This window comes from Adiantum capillus-veneris, chromosome 9, assembly GCF_014529385.1.
Source record: "Adiantum capillus-veneris isolate H3 chromosome 9, ASM1452938v2, whole genome shotgun sequence".
In the NCBI taxonomy this organism is placed as follows: Eukaryota; Viridiplantae; Streptophyta; class Polypodiopsida; order Polypodiales; family Pteridaceae; genus Adiantum; species Adiantum capillus-veneris.
Window position 1 is genome coordinate 142,917,084 of NC_140939.1, and position 15,678 is coordinate 142,932,761.

The following is a 15,678-nucleotide window of genomic DNA, read 5'->3' on the forward strand; positions in this document are numbered from 1 at the left end:
TTACATTAAATGAAAATATATATAAATAATTGAATACAATATTAAAACTATTAAATAACATACTTTTTGCTATAAAAATGATATCGGTAAATGCATCTTGTATCAAAAGTGGGTCCATGACTCCTCGTGGAATCCTGCAAGTCTCTTATTTTTAGATATACTTATTATTTATGCTCACAACAACAAGAAACAATGTAGTATATTAGTTTCATATCAATTAATATTTGTTTTATATTAGTAAGAAGAAACAATATACTATGTTAGTTTCATATTAAATAGCATTGAACATTACTTTACTCAATCAAGTTTAGTTGTACAGATTCAGATTCTTGTACACCATCATGGAGGCCACACTCCTACAATAGAACATGGAGAAGAGCTCTTTGCATTTACAGAGAGCACCAACTTACGTGAATATGAGCCTTCTTCTTATTATGAAGAGGAGCAGATTCCATGTTGGTGCGATAGATGTTGAGGTTTACATCGAAGTCCGTGATTTTTGTGTCATTTACATGAGTCGGATTGGGGTGTTCATGCTCATGAGTGAACGTCCGCACACCAAGATCAACTTATGGTTAGTGTTCTTTATTATAATCTTTATTTCTTTAGATTCTTATACATGGGTAAGTCAATAATAAAAATAATATTTCACATCTAGGGATATACAATCTCTACTTGATAATGAGGATGCCATCTATGGTCAAGCTGGTAATCATTCTCACACACAACACGGCTATGCAATCCAGAACTACAAATAGACATTGTGACGTGTTTTTATGAAATGATGTGACCCACTCTAAAAATGGTGAGATTTTTTTTGGTGATATTGGACTTTTGGATGTGAATAAAGCATTCTTATACAAAGTGTACAAAGGAGGTGTGTGCCAACTGTCTCTACGCATGCAGACTAGTTGTGCAAGGTACATAGTTTTGTTGTTTTTGTACATAGAATTATCAAGACCTCAAAGAGTGAGTAAGTGATTTTAAAATATGAAGAAAATAGAATTTTTCTTAGCTTTGGATTGTGAGTGAAGTGGGGAATTCATTAGAACGGAAGAAGCTCCATGTTTAGGTAGCCTGCAGTGAAAGGTGAGGGTTTTGCTGTGGAGTACTCCTCTTGCTTTGCAAGAGCCTGAAGTGGTGAGTTGAGAGTATGTATCTCCTAAATGGCTTGATAAAATTTGGTTCTTATATCTTAATACTAACCTCTCTTCAGTTTGGTTTGAGGTATGGTAGCTATGTTGTGTGCAACTCTCTATGGTTCAGCTAGTTGAGGGTAGTCTATGCACTGCAATACCTTGCTTGTACATATACAAGGTTGCCCGCAAGTTTTTCATCACTTTTTTTTAATTTTTTTTGCTACACTTTGTGGGTTTTCAAATTGGGCTTGATTTGGATGGGTTTTGCTCAAGCTATGTGTATATATGAGAGTGCATATGGAGTCTTTACTAGCACATGGAAGGGCGTTTGAAAAGAAGTGAAGCCCTTTGGTTTTCTTATCAAAAGTATAGCGATTTCCATTGTTTTTAATACTTTTTTTCTTTGATTTTGGTGATCCTTCTCCTTCCTTTAATGCAACTAAGTATACTGGGAGTTGTGGCCGTGTAGAGAGAAGCTAGTCGGAGCTAATCGAGGTTGAGTGTGTGTAAGGTTCAAATATTTCATGAGCAGAGATCAATACATATCCTCTTGAGAAAGATATTCTCTTCATCCGCTTTTCTTTGTGGTGGTTTGGAGTGTTGTAGAGGCTAGCCCCCCAATCCCACACATAAACTGGTGCCCCCACTAAGGAGAAGAGAGTCCTTCTCGATCTACAAATTGACATCCATTTGAAGATCAACTCAAGGCCTATGGCACGAGATGGATATGAAGTCTTCAAAGGTGTAAATGGAGAAGATATGGATAGGCTCATCCGAAGGATTGAATTGATTGTAGAGAAGAGCAATAGAGATGATGATGCATTTAGGAAACATTTGTTGAGTTTGCTACTAAAAAGTGAAGCATGTAAATGGTATGAAGATAGACTTGAAGATGAGAGAAAGGGCAATTGGAATCTTCTTTCTCAAGCCTTGAGAGAAGAGTTTAAGAAGGACGATGATCCTCTTGTTGGAGAAGGATGTGAAATTGTGAAACATTAAATTTAAACCATAAATCAAATTCTAAATTTAAATTTAAACCATAAAAAATTATTAATAATCTAAAGCTAAATCATAAACCTATACGTACAATCTGAACTTGACTCTATACTTAATTTAACACTAGATTGGTAACATGACACTTTTGTGTCCTCTAAACTTAGCAACTCCCTAGAATTGTCCCTTCATATGCCAAGGAGATTCTAAAGTGCTTTGTAGGTTATGCCCTAAAAAAAACTTGGAATTATTTTGGGCTACTAATTCCACCTTTAGAGTTGGGTTTAAATAACATTTTGGAGCCAAAAAAAGTGTGTTGTTTTTGGCTAATTTTCATGAAATTGGCATTACATCATTGCAAAACATAGCTTAATGACCCCTAAAGTGTTACAATGCTAGGATAGACAAATTTCATGAAAATTGATATTACATCATGAAAATTGGCATTACATCACCCCAAAACACAACTTAATGATCCCTAAGTGCTACAATGCTAGGATAGATAGTTCTAAAGGTGTTGTTATGCTTCTAAAACATGAAAATCCTATGTATTGGAAGCTATGGGCCAATTGTGGAAAATCATCTATGTTGATTTGCTAATAAAATTCACACTTTGATGAATATTTTGGAAGTGCTTTTGTGATCATAAGGTAATTTTGAGTGTGTTTATGGAGCTCCCACTATTTATCTCTTCTTCCTTGAGTTTTGGGGCACTAATACCCTAAATAGCAAACAACACAAAGGGGGGAGTGATTTTGCATTCTACAAGAATTGGACTCATTTTGAGTTAATACAACGTTTTCTTCAATTTGCTAAATTTCACTCAACAAAAATGGTACATTTCAAGCGTAGGTCCAAATATAAGCATACAATGGCACCACCTTGATAGGTTTATATGCAATAGGGAAGGCCACATTGTGGAAGGTAGTTTTTCATCCATGTAATTTTTGTACTTCATAGGTTTGTTCCAATTTGTCTAAGTGAGACATGTTTTGATGATCTTGATGCTTTCTATGCTTGAACATGAAAGGAAAGTATCTAAGTGTATAAAGTGGAGGCATTTATAAAGGCAATAAGAGATGTATGCATAAAAAATTGATGACATATAGCAGAATACAAAAAATGAACTTTTTTCGTACTTAATTCTATGTTAAAAAGAAATTTTTTAAGCCGCCAACCATAGACTTTGGTCAATAACTCGTTAATGTTTATGAGAAAAAACATACCCATTGTTTGGAGATTTTTGTACCTTGTGTAAAATGGGGTTCACCTAGCAAATATGTCGTTTTTTGTCCAATTGAGCTCTCCTTTTGCTTTGAGAGCTCCTCATGGCTGTATAGTCAAGAGTTGAGTGTTTCTTATTTTTCCCACTCATATATACTTCTAAAATTCTTTAAATTTTAATTAATTTCAAAGATTCAACAATTGGTTTAAAAAAATGATTCTTTTTCATTTTCTAAAAATTTGGATGCATTGAAATATTATTTTCTAAAACCTTTAAAATTTTAATAATTTGGCAATCTATTAAAATTGATTTTTTATTTTTTTTCAAAATCTGTGTGCATACGTGCTTATATTCATGTATATGTATGCAAATCTACAATTTGAATGTGTTTATCTAGTGTGTATGTGAGTTTTTTAATTGTAGACAACGGTACATCCCGGGGGGAGAGAGAGAGAGAGAGAGAGAGAGAGAGAGAGAGAGAGAGGCGAAGCATACTTGTAGCAAATTTGGTGAAGATAGATGTTTCTTGCCGTGAATAGCTTTCGTACAACTCTAGTCTCTAACAGGTAGGGTTCAACGATCCATACACCATTGGTGCACCATACATCCCTTTGTCCCCAAGTGTCAAATATCCTTGAGGCAATCATATCCTCATGACTACGGAGTGCGTTGCATTTAATGAAGGGAGGGTGAGAGGATCCATGGCACTGAAGTTCACGCACAAAAAAATAAACAAATGCGGTCGTAGATGTCCTATCAAAACTAAACCCGCACATGAATTAAACGTGGACAATGCGAGCAACACATGTTACTCACAATATGAGCTTACAAACATAGGACTGGGTATAGCATGTGTGCATAGGTGAAGTGGTTAACGTATAGAAATCAATATTTGAAGTGTGAGGTCTAGAATTCAAGCCTTGACTTGCAAGGGGTCAACATATCTTCGTACGTCTTTGTTTTCACCGTTGCGTGGGTTTATCCTTCCTCGAGATTTCACACACCACTTCCGCAAATCCCTTCACAACTCTTCATTTAATGTTGTGTTACTTACTGTAATAAGTTATGGGGTGGGTGAACTAAGGGTGAACTAGGCATGGGTAAACTAGGGGTGGGTGAACCGGGGGTGAACTAGGGACGCGTAAACTAGGGTGTGATCATGTGCCATGCCAATATGGAGAGCGACGTGTGCTAGCGTGGTAGTAAGGCATTCGTGTGACAATCGAGACGTCTCGGGTTCGACCCACACCCCGCGAGGCGGGTGAACTAGAAGTAAACTCGAGGCGCCATTTTTGCCCCGAGTTCACCCTTAGTTCACCCCCTAGTTCACCGAGTCGACGGATGACTGAGATTGCATTGCGATTTCCCCTTCTCTTTCCCACCATAGATCCCCCCTTGCTGGAGCCGTGCCATATAGTGACGAGTGACGAGGTTATAACCCCACAATCTACATGGCTGGTGAAAAATCCTTGTACTTTTAAAGTTACTATTACTAAGCTAGGCCTATATAGTGGATGAAGAAAATCCATGTGCATGGACAGCCACGTACGCACCACGTTGGAAGCTGTACTTATATGGAAGTGTGAGTATTAATTGAGAAAGCGAGGTAGCCTGTAGGTAGGATTAGGCCAAAGGCTTCGAAAGAGGAAGCATCCAAACGTGCCAAATTCGTGAACGCGTCGCGTTGGTAGGCATTAGCCTACTAAGCCTGTACTTCGAGTTACGCGCACGCATTTTTCTGAGCCGCCAAAGTCGAGTCGAGAGTAGATTTCACCCAGATTTCCATCTTCGGCCCGCGCGAGGCGCGCACACACACACAGACACACAACCCCCCCCCCCCCCCTTGGTCATTGGGCGTTTCTCAAGTTTGCCAGCCGCTATCGCCGAAGCGTTACTCCTTTCTGCCTGCGATTCTTTGCATTCTTCTGATTCCGGCTCAATTCTGCCGCATTTTTATATCTCGGCGTATTTGTGAGTCCTTTTCCCAGCTTCAAGCGCTGCATTTGGCGTTTTGATAAATATAAAATTTGTGTCATGGATCAGAGCCTCCCCTCTGGCTATGGAGAGGTGCTTAGCAATGGAGGGTCCGAGAATGGAGGGGCTCACCATGGCTGGCAGAAGGTTACCAATCCCAAGAAGCAGAAGCGACAAGAGGCGAGATCCAACAAGGCTGGCCAAGCTGATACTGCCGGATCTTGGGTTGGAGGTAATGAAAGCAAGGTTTTTCAGGCTTTGGAAAGAGATGCAGAAGAGAAAAGGGCTCACAGAGAGGCAGCGCTCCGAGCCGCAGCCATGGGCCCATCTACCCAGGCCAGACAATCAGATAGTGACGCTGAAGGTGATGAGGAGGATCATCATGATGGTGATACAAATGGAGTTGTCAATGAGGAATTGAAGAAACCAAAGGTTAAAAAGCCAAAAAAGCCCAAAGTAACTGTTGCAGAGGCTGCTTCTGCGATCGACGTTTCAGATTTGGCTGCTTTTTTAGTGCAGGTGTCGGTAAGTCTGTTAATGTGTTTTAAGATGATATGACAGTAGCCATCAGAATACTGTCAAACATTGTATACATGGTTGTTGTCTAGCTTGGAATCACTTGGTCAGTTGGCAAAGTCTCTATGCTGATAATTGCTTGCTGGAATTTGTGATGTGATCATTGTTTTGGCATGTGAATTTTGTGAAGCACATTAAACATCATCTATGCCATGAGGTTAGTGATTTGGCTTTCACGACCCAGGGTGAAATCAAAGCAGCACAGTCTTTCACAAGAAACCGGCTGGCTATGTCAAAGCAATGTTAACGAATAGTTTTCATAGACCTAATCATCTCTTCCCATGGCTTTGAACATAGAACATGGTAACTTTGCAAGGTCTCTTCGTGAGATCCTCTAGAGCGACTTTGAAACTCCAGCACACCGCATAAAGGTTGATTCCTGCTTCAACTGGGAATCTAGCTTCCATGGTATCATTCTATTTGAAACAATCCAACCAATAATACAACTATATCAAACCTTGATTGTAATGGCAGTAAGTCGTGTGTCTGGAGGAGCTATTCCTTAATGACTTCAGAGAAACCAACATCTGAAGATTAAGTAGGTTCACTAGGTTAGGAGCAGGGGAGGTGCTCACTGGATTTTTATATTAGGGGGAAAGAACATGCAAATTCAGAAGAAGACTGCAGCTACCTCATCCAATAATGCTTTCTGTGGAGAATTATCGGGAGCAACAAATGGTGTATTCAGGGCAAACTTGTTTCACTACCCACATTGCGTATTATGATGCTAGCCGGCTTTTATTTTGCCAACAGTTTAAACCGACTTATGTGAAAAAGCCATAGGTTTTTCTTGTTGGTGTTGAGAGGTGATATGCTGTACTTGATGCAGATAAGCTGAGGCCTTGCAGGTTTTTTTCATAGGTTCTACTTTCATACTTAACCCAAAAACTTAAATTGATCCATGATGGAGCTTTGTTTCCAGCAGTGACCACCGTTGAGGACTTTTTGGCAACAGTAATCTGCATTAGTTGCAAACTTGTGTATTGCATCTTGTTAATGGAATGTTGCAGATTCTCATTTCAGTGTCTAGGTTGTATCATGATTCTAGAATTTACTTTTTGGAAATTTGTTTGTGTCTTTTATCGAATTTGAAATTTAGTAATTATGTCTGTGCTCTATCTTATTATCCTTGTTGTCATCGTCTTTAAAGTTCAGTGCCTTTTTCAAAGTTTGAGTGAAATGAACTTCTGTTGATTTAGTTCTGTTCTTAAAGCATTTCGAAGTAAATGTTGTTTTGGTTCAATCTTGGTTTTGCTTGAAACAAATAAGGTTAGTCATGAGTCTCGCCTCTTTATTCGCTGTCTTGTGTGCTTTGATTGTGTGTTTCGTGCAAGTATTTTAGCTCCTCTTTATATTTGCGAGTTCTGATTTGCTGACTTTATGTAGGTATATGTATTGCATAGGTGTATGAATTATGATCGCTTGATATTATATCAATCCTTGCTAGCATTAGTTGTCTGGTTAGTCCTGTCGACATTAGTCTGGACTTAAAAGTTATGTTGCCTGTTCGATGTTATGTCCGGTAGGAAAATAAGACATTCAATTTTTGCTTAGTCTTTGCTACCGTAAACTTCAAGGAGCACATCTAAAGCATTGAGGTAGTGAGATAGAAAACAAGGTTGGGAATGAGATGAAAATAAGTCAAGGTGCTAATTTCTAGCTCAAGAAGTAGACCTAACTAGCGTTCGCTATTAGCCACTAAGTGTAATCCTTTAGGGTTGACACGTCCGATCACATTTGGTTAGCCCTCTCCGACATTAGTCCCGCCAAGCGGGACCAAAAAGATCCGATTGCACATCCGAGAGCAATTCTTTTCTACTTTTTGCTTAGACTTTGCTACTATACACAACTATAAGCATTGAGGTAGAGGGGGCAAGAAAATCTTGGAAAGGAGGGCTCAAAACAACCTCAAAAGGGGTCTCCAAAATGGCCTACAATAGTCACTTTTTTGGCCATCGGACTAGATTGAATAATTCAAAAGGGTTGGACAAGAAGGGAGGTCTTGCTCGTTTTGTCTCTCAGATATGAAAGAATGTTGGAATCCTTCCCAAAGAATTATTTTGTAACGCCCCATCCATCTCTTAGTGATCAATGTAGTGAAATCTTTGTATGAAAGCAATCTCTTTCTCATCACTAGGGAGCACTTGGGTTTGAGGAGTGGATTGGAGCATAGGACAGTGGACATATGGTATTCAAGTGTATCCATCAATATTGAATGTACGTCCACTTGTACTATTTGTTTATGCAACAGAGAACTAAATCTCACTCTGGTAATGGTATGGGCTTGTGAGAGGGTGGGTTCGGATTCATCGTGGTGTCCGTGTCTCCCTCCCTCTCTCTCTCTCTCTCATGTTCACTCTTGATTTGGGCTTTATATAGTCAAGGTTTGAAAGTACACGGTGTTGCAAACTGCTGACGTGTCAACCACTAAAGACGAAGGGGGTTAGGTCCTAGGACTCCTTGATCCTAACCCTAGCGAACTTACAGAATCCGATCGAGGGGTCTAAAAAATATTAAATTGAAGACTAAGGGGTTAGGATTTTTAATCCTAACCCTACCAACTTTCGAGGAGCTTGGTCGAGAGGCTTAAACCCTAAATAAAGCAGAACCCCAAAATCTTGCGAAGATGTTGACGTGGCAGAGTTGTATGGATAGTCTCGGAATTTGCGCCGACAACCTACATAGAATTCTGGATTTTTTTGATGGTTGATTTTGAACAAGCTGCTTTTGGAAGAGTTTGCTTTTCTTAGCAGGTGCTTTTGGAGAGCCCAATGGCCTTCATGTCAAAGGTGCAAGGGAAAAGGGTGAATCGGGTGATGATCTCGTCTGCAACTTCGAGCAAACCGCCTCTCAAGACCAGACATCCGAGCTTTACTCACTCTTTAAGGTGACTGGTTCGGTGGTGTATTGTTGGATATCAAATCAATCGTATGATCTTCAGGTCTCTCAGGAGGTAGCTCTCTAGGCAAATCCTTAGAGAAACAATCGGCTTGCAAAAATTCTTGTTGGTCTTGTTCTAATTCTGACAAATTTGACTTGTTATGTTCGTCTAATTCTCTCAAAAAGATTGAGTAAACAAAAAGACTAGATTTTATCTATTGGAAATGGCCGAAGCCGATACACGTGGAATGGATTCACCCTTTAATTTTACATGCAAATGATTTCTCTGTCTTTCTCATTCTTCACTGTTGCTTTGCCCAATAATCAACCACGACACGGTTCTTGTGGAACCAGGGTACCCCAAGAGTACATCACGCTGCTCCAGTGGCATGATATAGAAGTCCTTGTGCCCTAGATACCATTGGCAATGCAATGTAGTTTGCCAATGACAGGTGTAATGGTGGTATCATGCCCCATTGCCGCTAAAACTGCATCCATATGTGGTCTATTTCTTCATGCGTTATCCAAGTCGAGGTGCCAATTTGGGTGAGATGAAGTTGGCCTTGGTCCTCCATCAAAGAATATAAGGACTTCTTGGTCTCGTACTTTGCCCCATGCTCTCTAGAGCTCAGTACTCTCATCCTTCTGCTCTCCCACAAAATGTGGACTAGTCTTGCCTTTTCTTTCTTTTCTTGGCTCGTTTGTTTGCCAATTTCGAAGTCTCAGTTTGTCCTCAATTGCTCCTTATGTCACGTGCGCATTGCATTGAGCCACGTGGACAAGCTACCCTACAAGTCAGCATCAATCTTGGTTAGCTTAGGATCTAGCTTGGCATTTTTTGAGCTCTAGAAGGATGTGCATGGTCAGGCAGGTCATAGTTGCATACCCTCACTTGCCATGGGAAAGCATTGCTATGGACTTTATCTTTGATCTTCCAAGAACGCCAACAGGGAATGAGGGTATATGGACCATTATCTGCAGGTTGAGCAAGCAGGCCCATTTTATCCCTGTCAGGAAGAAGATAAAATCTGATCAGATGGCACGCTTGTTCATGTACAATGTGTTTAAGTACCATGGTATGCCACAACCGATTGTCAGGATCGTGATCCTCGCATGACAAGTTTGTTTTGGAGAGGATTGTTTGAGAACATGGGCACTACGCTTAAGTTCTCGTCTTCGTTTCATCCACAAACTAATGGATAGTCAGAAGAGGCTAATTCTGTTGTCTTGGATCTGCTGAAATGCTATGTGTTAGATAATAAGGGCAAGTGGGAACAGTATTTGCCTATGCTTGAGTATGCGTACAACAATACGGTGCATTCGTCGACTGGCAAGGCACCTTTTGAGATTGTTGAAGGCGGCAAAAAGGTTCCTCCCATTTTGCATACGAAGGACAAGATCTTTGAGGCAGATCGATATGTTGAGAACATGGATGAAATGTACAAGAAAATTAAAGTTGCCTTGGAGAAAACTCAGGCAAAGCAGAAAAAGGCCGCTGATCGTCACCGTCATGAATTGCTATTATCACTTGGTGATTGGGTTCTGTTAAGGTTCGAGAAGACAAGGTTAAAGAAGATGAAGGGCAAGGAACGACTGTTTTCTAAGCTAAGCATGCGTTACTATGGGCCTTTTCAAGTGCTTGACAAGATCAGCGATGTAGCTTACAAGCTGAAATTGCTTGATGCGTGGAAGATTCACAATGCATTTCACATGAATCTTCTAAGACCCTTCGTGGTTTTGTGCAAGAAGATGAGGATCGGTCAGAAGTTGAGGAACTTGATGAGATCCTCTTGGTGAGATCCTGGTACCTGAGCAAGTTTTGGCACATAAGGACAGAAAAGTTAAAGGACAGGTTGCAAGACGCTACTTGGTGAAGTTCAAGAACTATCCAGCTATGGATGCAAAGTGGATGGAAGAGCATGAACTGTTAGAGTCACCAAATGTATTGTAGCTTTACCTTGAAGCCTTTGGGTTACAACCTACTTATGCCCTAACCTAACGTGTGCAAAGGAGGGGTAATGACAGAGCTAGCACATCAAATGTATATATGAATTTAGTGTAATAGATGGAAATGACAAAAGTATGGAGGTCTCATTAAGTCATTTGTATCTATGTGTTACGACCTTTCTTGCATATACATGCGATGATAAAAGAGTGCTTACAACACAAGATCATCAATGGTGTGTATTTATGGTATGCAATCGAGGACGTTTGTGATTTTAAGAGGGGGGTATGTCACGAGGACATGGCAACTGCTAACTATGTCACGAGGACGTGGCAACTGTTAACCTTAGTAGTTGGTTTCTTTCCAATGATTTTTGTTTAATTTTTGAGACCCTCTTTTTGAAGTTGCAAATGGTCGGACATTGTATGGCCAATGTGAACGATAGTTTCACCCGCAGATGGGAAGTTGGTCGGCAATGGAACTCGTATAGTAAGAGGATGTCTAGGCTTAGTTCAAGATCATGTAGGTCCCCTCGTCACACTTAGCAAGTTGGTGGATACTAGGAAGTGAACTCAATAAAGGCATAGTGCCAAGGTGGGGTTACCACCCGACAGTTGGGCCACATTGCATTTTTGGATGCGGTCCCAGTGGGGATAGATGGTCAGATGACCAGTGGGAGTCCAACGGAAGCATCCCCTAAAATTTAGGGAATTACTATTTTGGACTATAAAATCTTTTCGCGTCATTACCTCCGAAATGACAAGGGGAACATTTTAGAACTCTGCTGCGAAGTCAACTGGGCAACCTGTCGGGAGATTTTTAAGCAGCAACCCCGAAATGGAAAATTGCTTGTAAACGTGCCAAGGGGAACATTTTCATGAACTTGCCTCATGCAGAAGAGAGGGCGCTCGATTTGTAGCTAGGGAAGCCTCATTTGCAAAGCTGTCACAGGTTAAGAGCTATTGACTGCAAGCTTTCCCTCTCATGTACAGTGTAGTGCAAGAAGTCATGTCCAATGTCCACCCTACACTGCTCTCTCTCTCTCTCTCTCTCTCTCTCTCTCTCTCTCTCTCTCTCTCTCGCTCTCCCCTACGTGCAATAATGTGATGCCCCCACAAGAGGGCTCTTCATTTGACTCATGTACAACTGTGTGGTCATATGCGTTTTTGCAGAGACAAGAGCCTCTCTGAGCAGGAATAGGAGTAGCTAATGTCACAAACTGCTGACGTGTCAAAGCCTAAAGAATGGAGCCAACTTACAGATGTCGGCCAAGGGGCCTAGACCCTAAGAAGAACAAGTAGCAAAAGAAGTAGTCCTACCAACTTATGGGGACCACGTCCGATGGGGCCCGAGTGACATAAAGGGATTAAAATAAAGCAGGACTCTCACACACTCACGCAAAGCTGATGACGTGGCAGTTGTACGGTAGATTTTCGAAAATTGCGTTGGCATGATGACGTCGAAGGCTGGATGGATTTTTGCGTTTTGCGTTGGCTAATGACGTGGCAGGTTGTACGGAATTCCGCGTTTTACGTTGGTTGATGACATGGCAGGTTGTACGGAATTCCGCGTTTTACGTTGGTTGATGACGTGGCAGGTTGTACGGAATTCCGCGTTTTACGTTGGTTGATGATGTGGCAGGCTGTACGGATTTTCGTAAATTACGCTGGCAGCTTTTTAGCATTGCTTTTGGACCAGATGCTTTTGAGTTTGAAGGCTTTTCATTGTAAACTGCTTTTGTGGCCTAGGGCCTTTAAATATGTGCTAAGGGCTTATTCTCTGGCATGCTTTCTGAAGAAGGTGCAGAGTCTGGAGTACCGGCTTGTACTGGGGTGATGCAATAAAAAGAAATACCGAAAGGGGCGTTAAGGTTTGGGGCCAATACTCTCTGGGGTGGAATTTCGCCACTCCGTGTCGCGTGTCGTCTCTCTCTCTCTCTCTCTCAGTTCAATTGTTAATGAAGTGCTAAAAGTCTGCTCAGTCTGTTGTTTTCTATTGGCACATGGTGCTCGTCTTGTGACAGTGGTATTAGGGCATCAGGCGTGTGCTTTTCTGAAAGCATACCGGTCCTACAAAAGAGCAGATAGAGCTATTGGAATTTTATTTGATGTATCTTCGCCACCAACCCCGGACTTATTAGTCACTCCCACCCTTACTTCATCGTGCATCGGGCGCGCTCCTGTCTTCATTGCTCATGTCTTACAGGGCATAAGCCATTAAGATCACTTGCAAAAGAAGGATCCAAGATTTGTTTCAAGTCACTGTTTTTCTTAAAAGCAGTGCCATGCAGATGTTGATGTCTACAACTACCAAGCAGCACACTACAAGGACTTGGCAAGCTTTCAAGAAAATTTTTACCCGAAGTTATATGGTTTCTGACATCTTCCTTCGGAGTGCAACTTCTGGCAGAGTGGGGTATCCTGAAATGCTTACCATGGAAACCCTAGGAGATTATAACTTGAAGTTTCTCGACATCTCTCAGTAGATGTCTCTTCACGATCAGATGACCTTGGAGGTCCAGTGCGATTGCTATCTTGGGATTACCATTGCCGCCAAAGAAACACTGTTTGTCCAAGAGCTGATAGACCATGTTGTGCTCGGCTACGACCTTATGCAAGGAACCTAACCCTAACTTTTTTGGTGCAAGTTTCAGGATGGAAAGTCAGTCGACTTTTCGAGCTCGACTGATGTCGAGATTGCTTTTTAAGTTTGAAATCTGTTTGAGAACTTGTTTGGTGATCTTGTTTGGAATTTGTTTGAAATGGATGGTATCTGTTTTGAACCTGTCCTGGTGCCGATTTGAATTGTTTGACTCTGGTTTTAATACTGGTTTCAATGATTGGTGATTTTACTCCCGGGTGGAGTAGTGAGAAATTATGTTTGAGACTGCTTGTTCATACTCATGGCCCAGACCCTTGTGGTTATTTGCGGAGGGAGGTATTGAATGATTGAAAAGTGCTGTTTTTTTACTCATGGCCCGGACCCTTGTGGTTATTTACGGGGGGAGTATTGTTGTTGTGACTCCCGGCTGGGACTTGGATGGTTATTATGGAGTAGTATTAGGAAGTTTGAGCAGTGGTTACTCTCAGCACCTCCAAACGACGTAGGTTGCGGTTTGGGGGGCGTTTGGTTGTAAAAGGCCTCTATATCTCCCGGCCCGGACCTTTTTAGGTTATGTGGGAGGAGTGATGAGGGAGTCGTTGAATATCTCCCGGCTCGGACCTTGTTATGTTATGCGGCAAGTGTCACGAGGACGTGGCAGTTATTAACCATGTCACAGAGATGTGGCAACTGCTAACCTTGGTTGTTGGTTTCTTTCCAATGGGGTTTATTTTATTTGTTTAAGACCGTCTTTTTGAAGTAGCAAACGGTCGGACATTGTATGGCCAATGTGAACGGTAGATTCACCCGCAGACGGGAAGGGGTCGGCACTGGAATTCGTATGATAAGAGGATGTCTAGGCTCAGAGCAAGATCATATAGGTCCCCCCGTCGCACTTAGCAAGTTGGTGGATACTAGGAAGTGAACTCAATTAAGGCGTAAAGTCAAGGTGGGACAACCAACCAAAAGTATCCGAAAGTTGGGCCACATTGCATTTTTGGATGCGGTCCCAATGAGGATAGATGGTCAGAAGACCAGTGGGAGCCCAACGGAAGCATCTCCTAAAATTTAGGGAACTGCTATTTTGGGCCACGAAATGTGTTCGCGTCATTACCTTCGGTATGACTAGGGGAACACTTTACAACTCTGCCGCGAAGTCAACTGACGCACCAGTTGAGATATTTTTAGCAGGGAAAACCCAAACTCGGAAACTGGGCGACGTGTCAGCTTGTGAGCGATTCTGCCACTCTGGGAGGCAAAAACGAGCTGCATATCAACAAAGGGGGCGCCATTTTCAGCCACAGGCGGATTGCAACAGGTACAGAAGCTATGGAATGCTTACCTTGCCCTCTATGCACAGTATGGTGACGGGAGTGATGCCCCGCACGCTACATACTGCTCTCTTTCTCCCCTACGTGCAGTTATGTGATGCCCCACAAGAGGGCTACTCATTTGACTGATGTACAGTTGTGTGGGTTCATGCTTTTGTGCTGAGGCAAGAGCCTCCTTGAGCAGGAACAGGGGTAGCTAACTGCTGCTCCAAAGCAGGCACTGGTGAGGGTCATAACCTCACCGTACAGGTGCAAAATCAGCGCTGTGTATGCGCTGTAATTTGACTGTTTTTCAGCCATACGGACGCCAGGATCATTGGGAATCGTGCCCCACTGGCAAAGGACAGTTAGGGGACTGTTTGGGGCTGAAAACAGGGCAAAAACCAGTAAATACAGCGTGCTGAATTTACTGTTTTTGGACAGGAATCAGAGGGTATACGTCAGTGCAAGCGAGTTCCAACAGGGGAATGGGTTTCGCGCAAGTTTTGGGGTTGTTATGCTGCCAAAATTTGGCCAAATCAAATGGTATCTAGGTGGATACACGTGAAGGATTCCCAGGACCTTACCTTGTAATTTACCCTCCTAAAGAATAAAGAAATACCGAAAGGGGCGCCAATTTTGGGGCCTACAGGTTGTCGGCGTCTGCTCGGAGCATTCTAGCTTCTGAGCCGTGTGTGTATTCAAGTGTTAACTCCCGTCGCAGGTTTTCTTTGCAAAGTGCTCTGTGTGTGTGCATAAAGTAAAGAATTTCGCGTGAAAGCCAACGCCTACCGCCCTACGGGCCGGTTTCATGGTTCCATTGCCGGGATATCAATCACTTTTTCCTCAAAGAGTGAGCCTAGATTGTTCAGGGTAAAGACACACAGTGCAAGAACACGGGGATTACACTATGGCCGACAAGGGAAAGGGAATTATGGAAGAGGGTTCCTCTCCAAAGGACAGGCAGGAGATTCCTATGGTTTTTGAGATTGGCGAGAGCTCACGGCCACGTCAATCTGTACCTCCTGTCAACGT

At 42.0% G+C, this 15,678-nt stretch overlaps 1 protein-coding gene across 1 annotated transcript in view; it reads left to right on the plus strand.

The window, feature by feature from the left end:
- The first annotated feature begins 4,981 nt into the window (after positions 1–4,981).
- LOC147451296 (uncharacterized) overlaps positions 4,982–15,678 on the plus strand; it is a 73,010-nt gene continuing 62,313 nt past the window's right edge. The window contains exon 1 of the mRNA XM_086520280.1: positions 4,982–5,856. Coding sequence (XP_086376406.1) covers positions 5,392–5,856 — 465 coding nt within the window. The 5' untranslated portion in view covers positions 4,982–5,391. The remainder of the gene's footprint in view (positions 5,857–15,678) is intronic.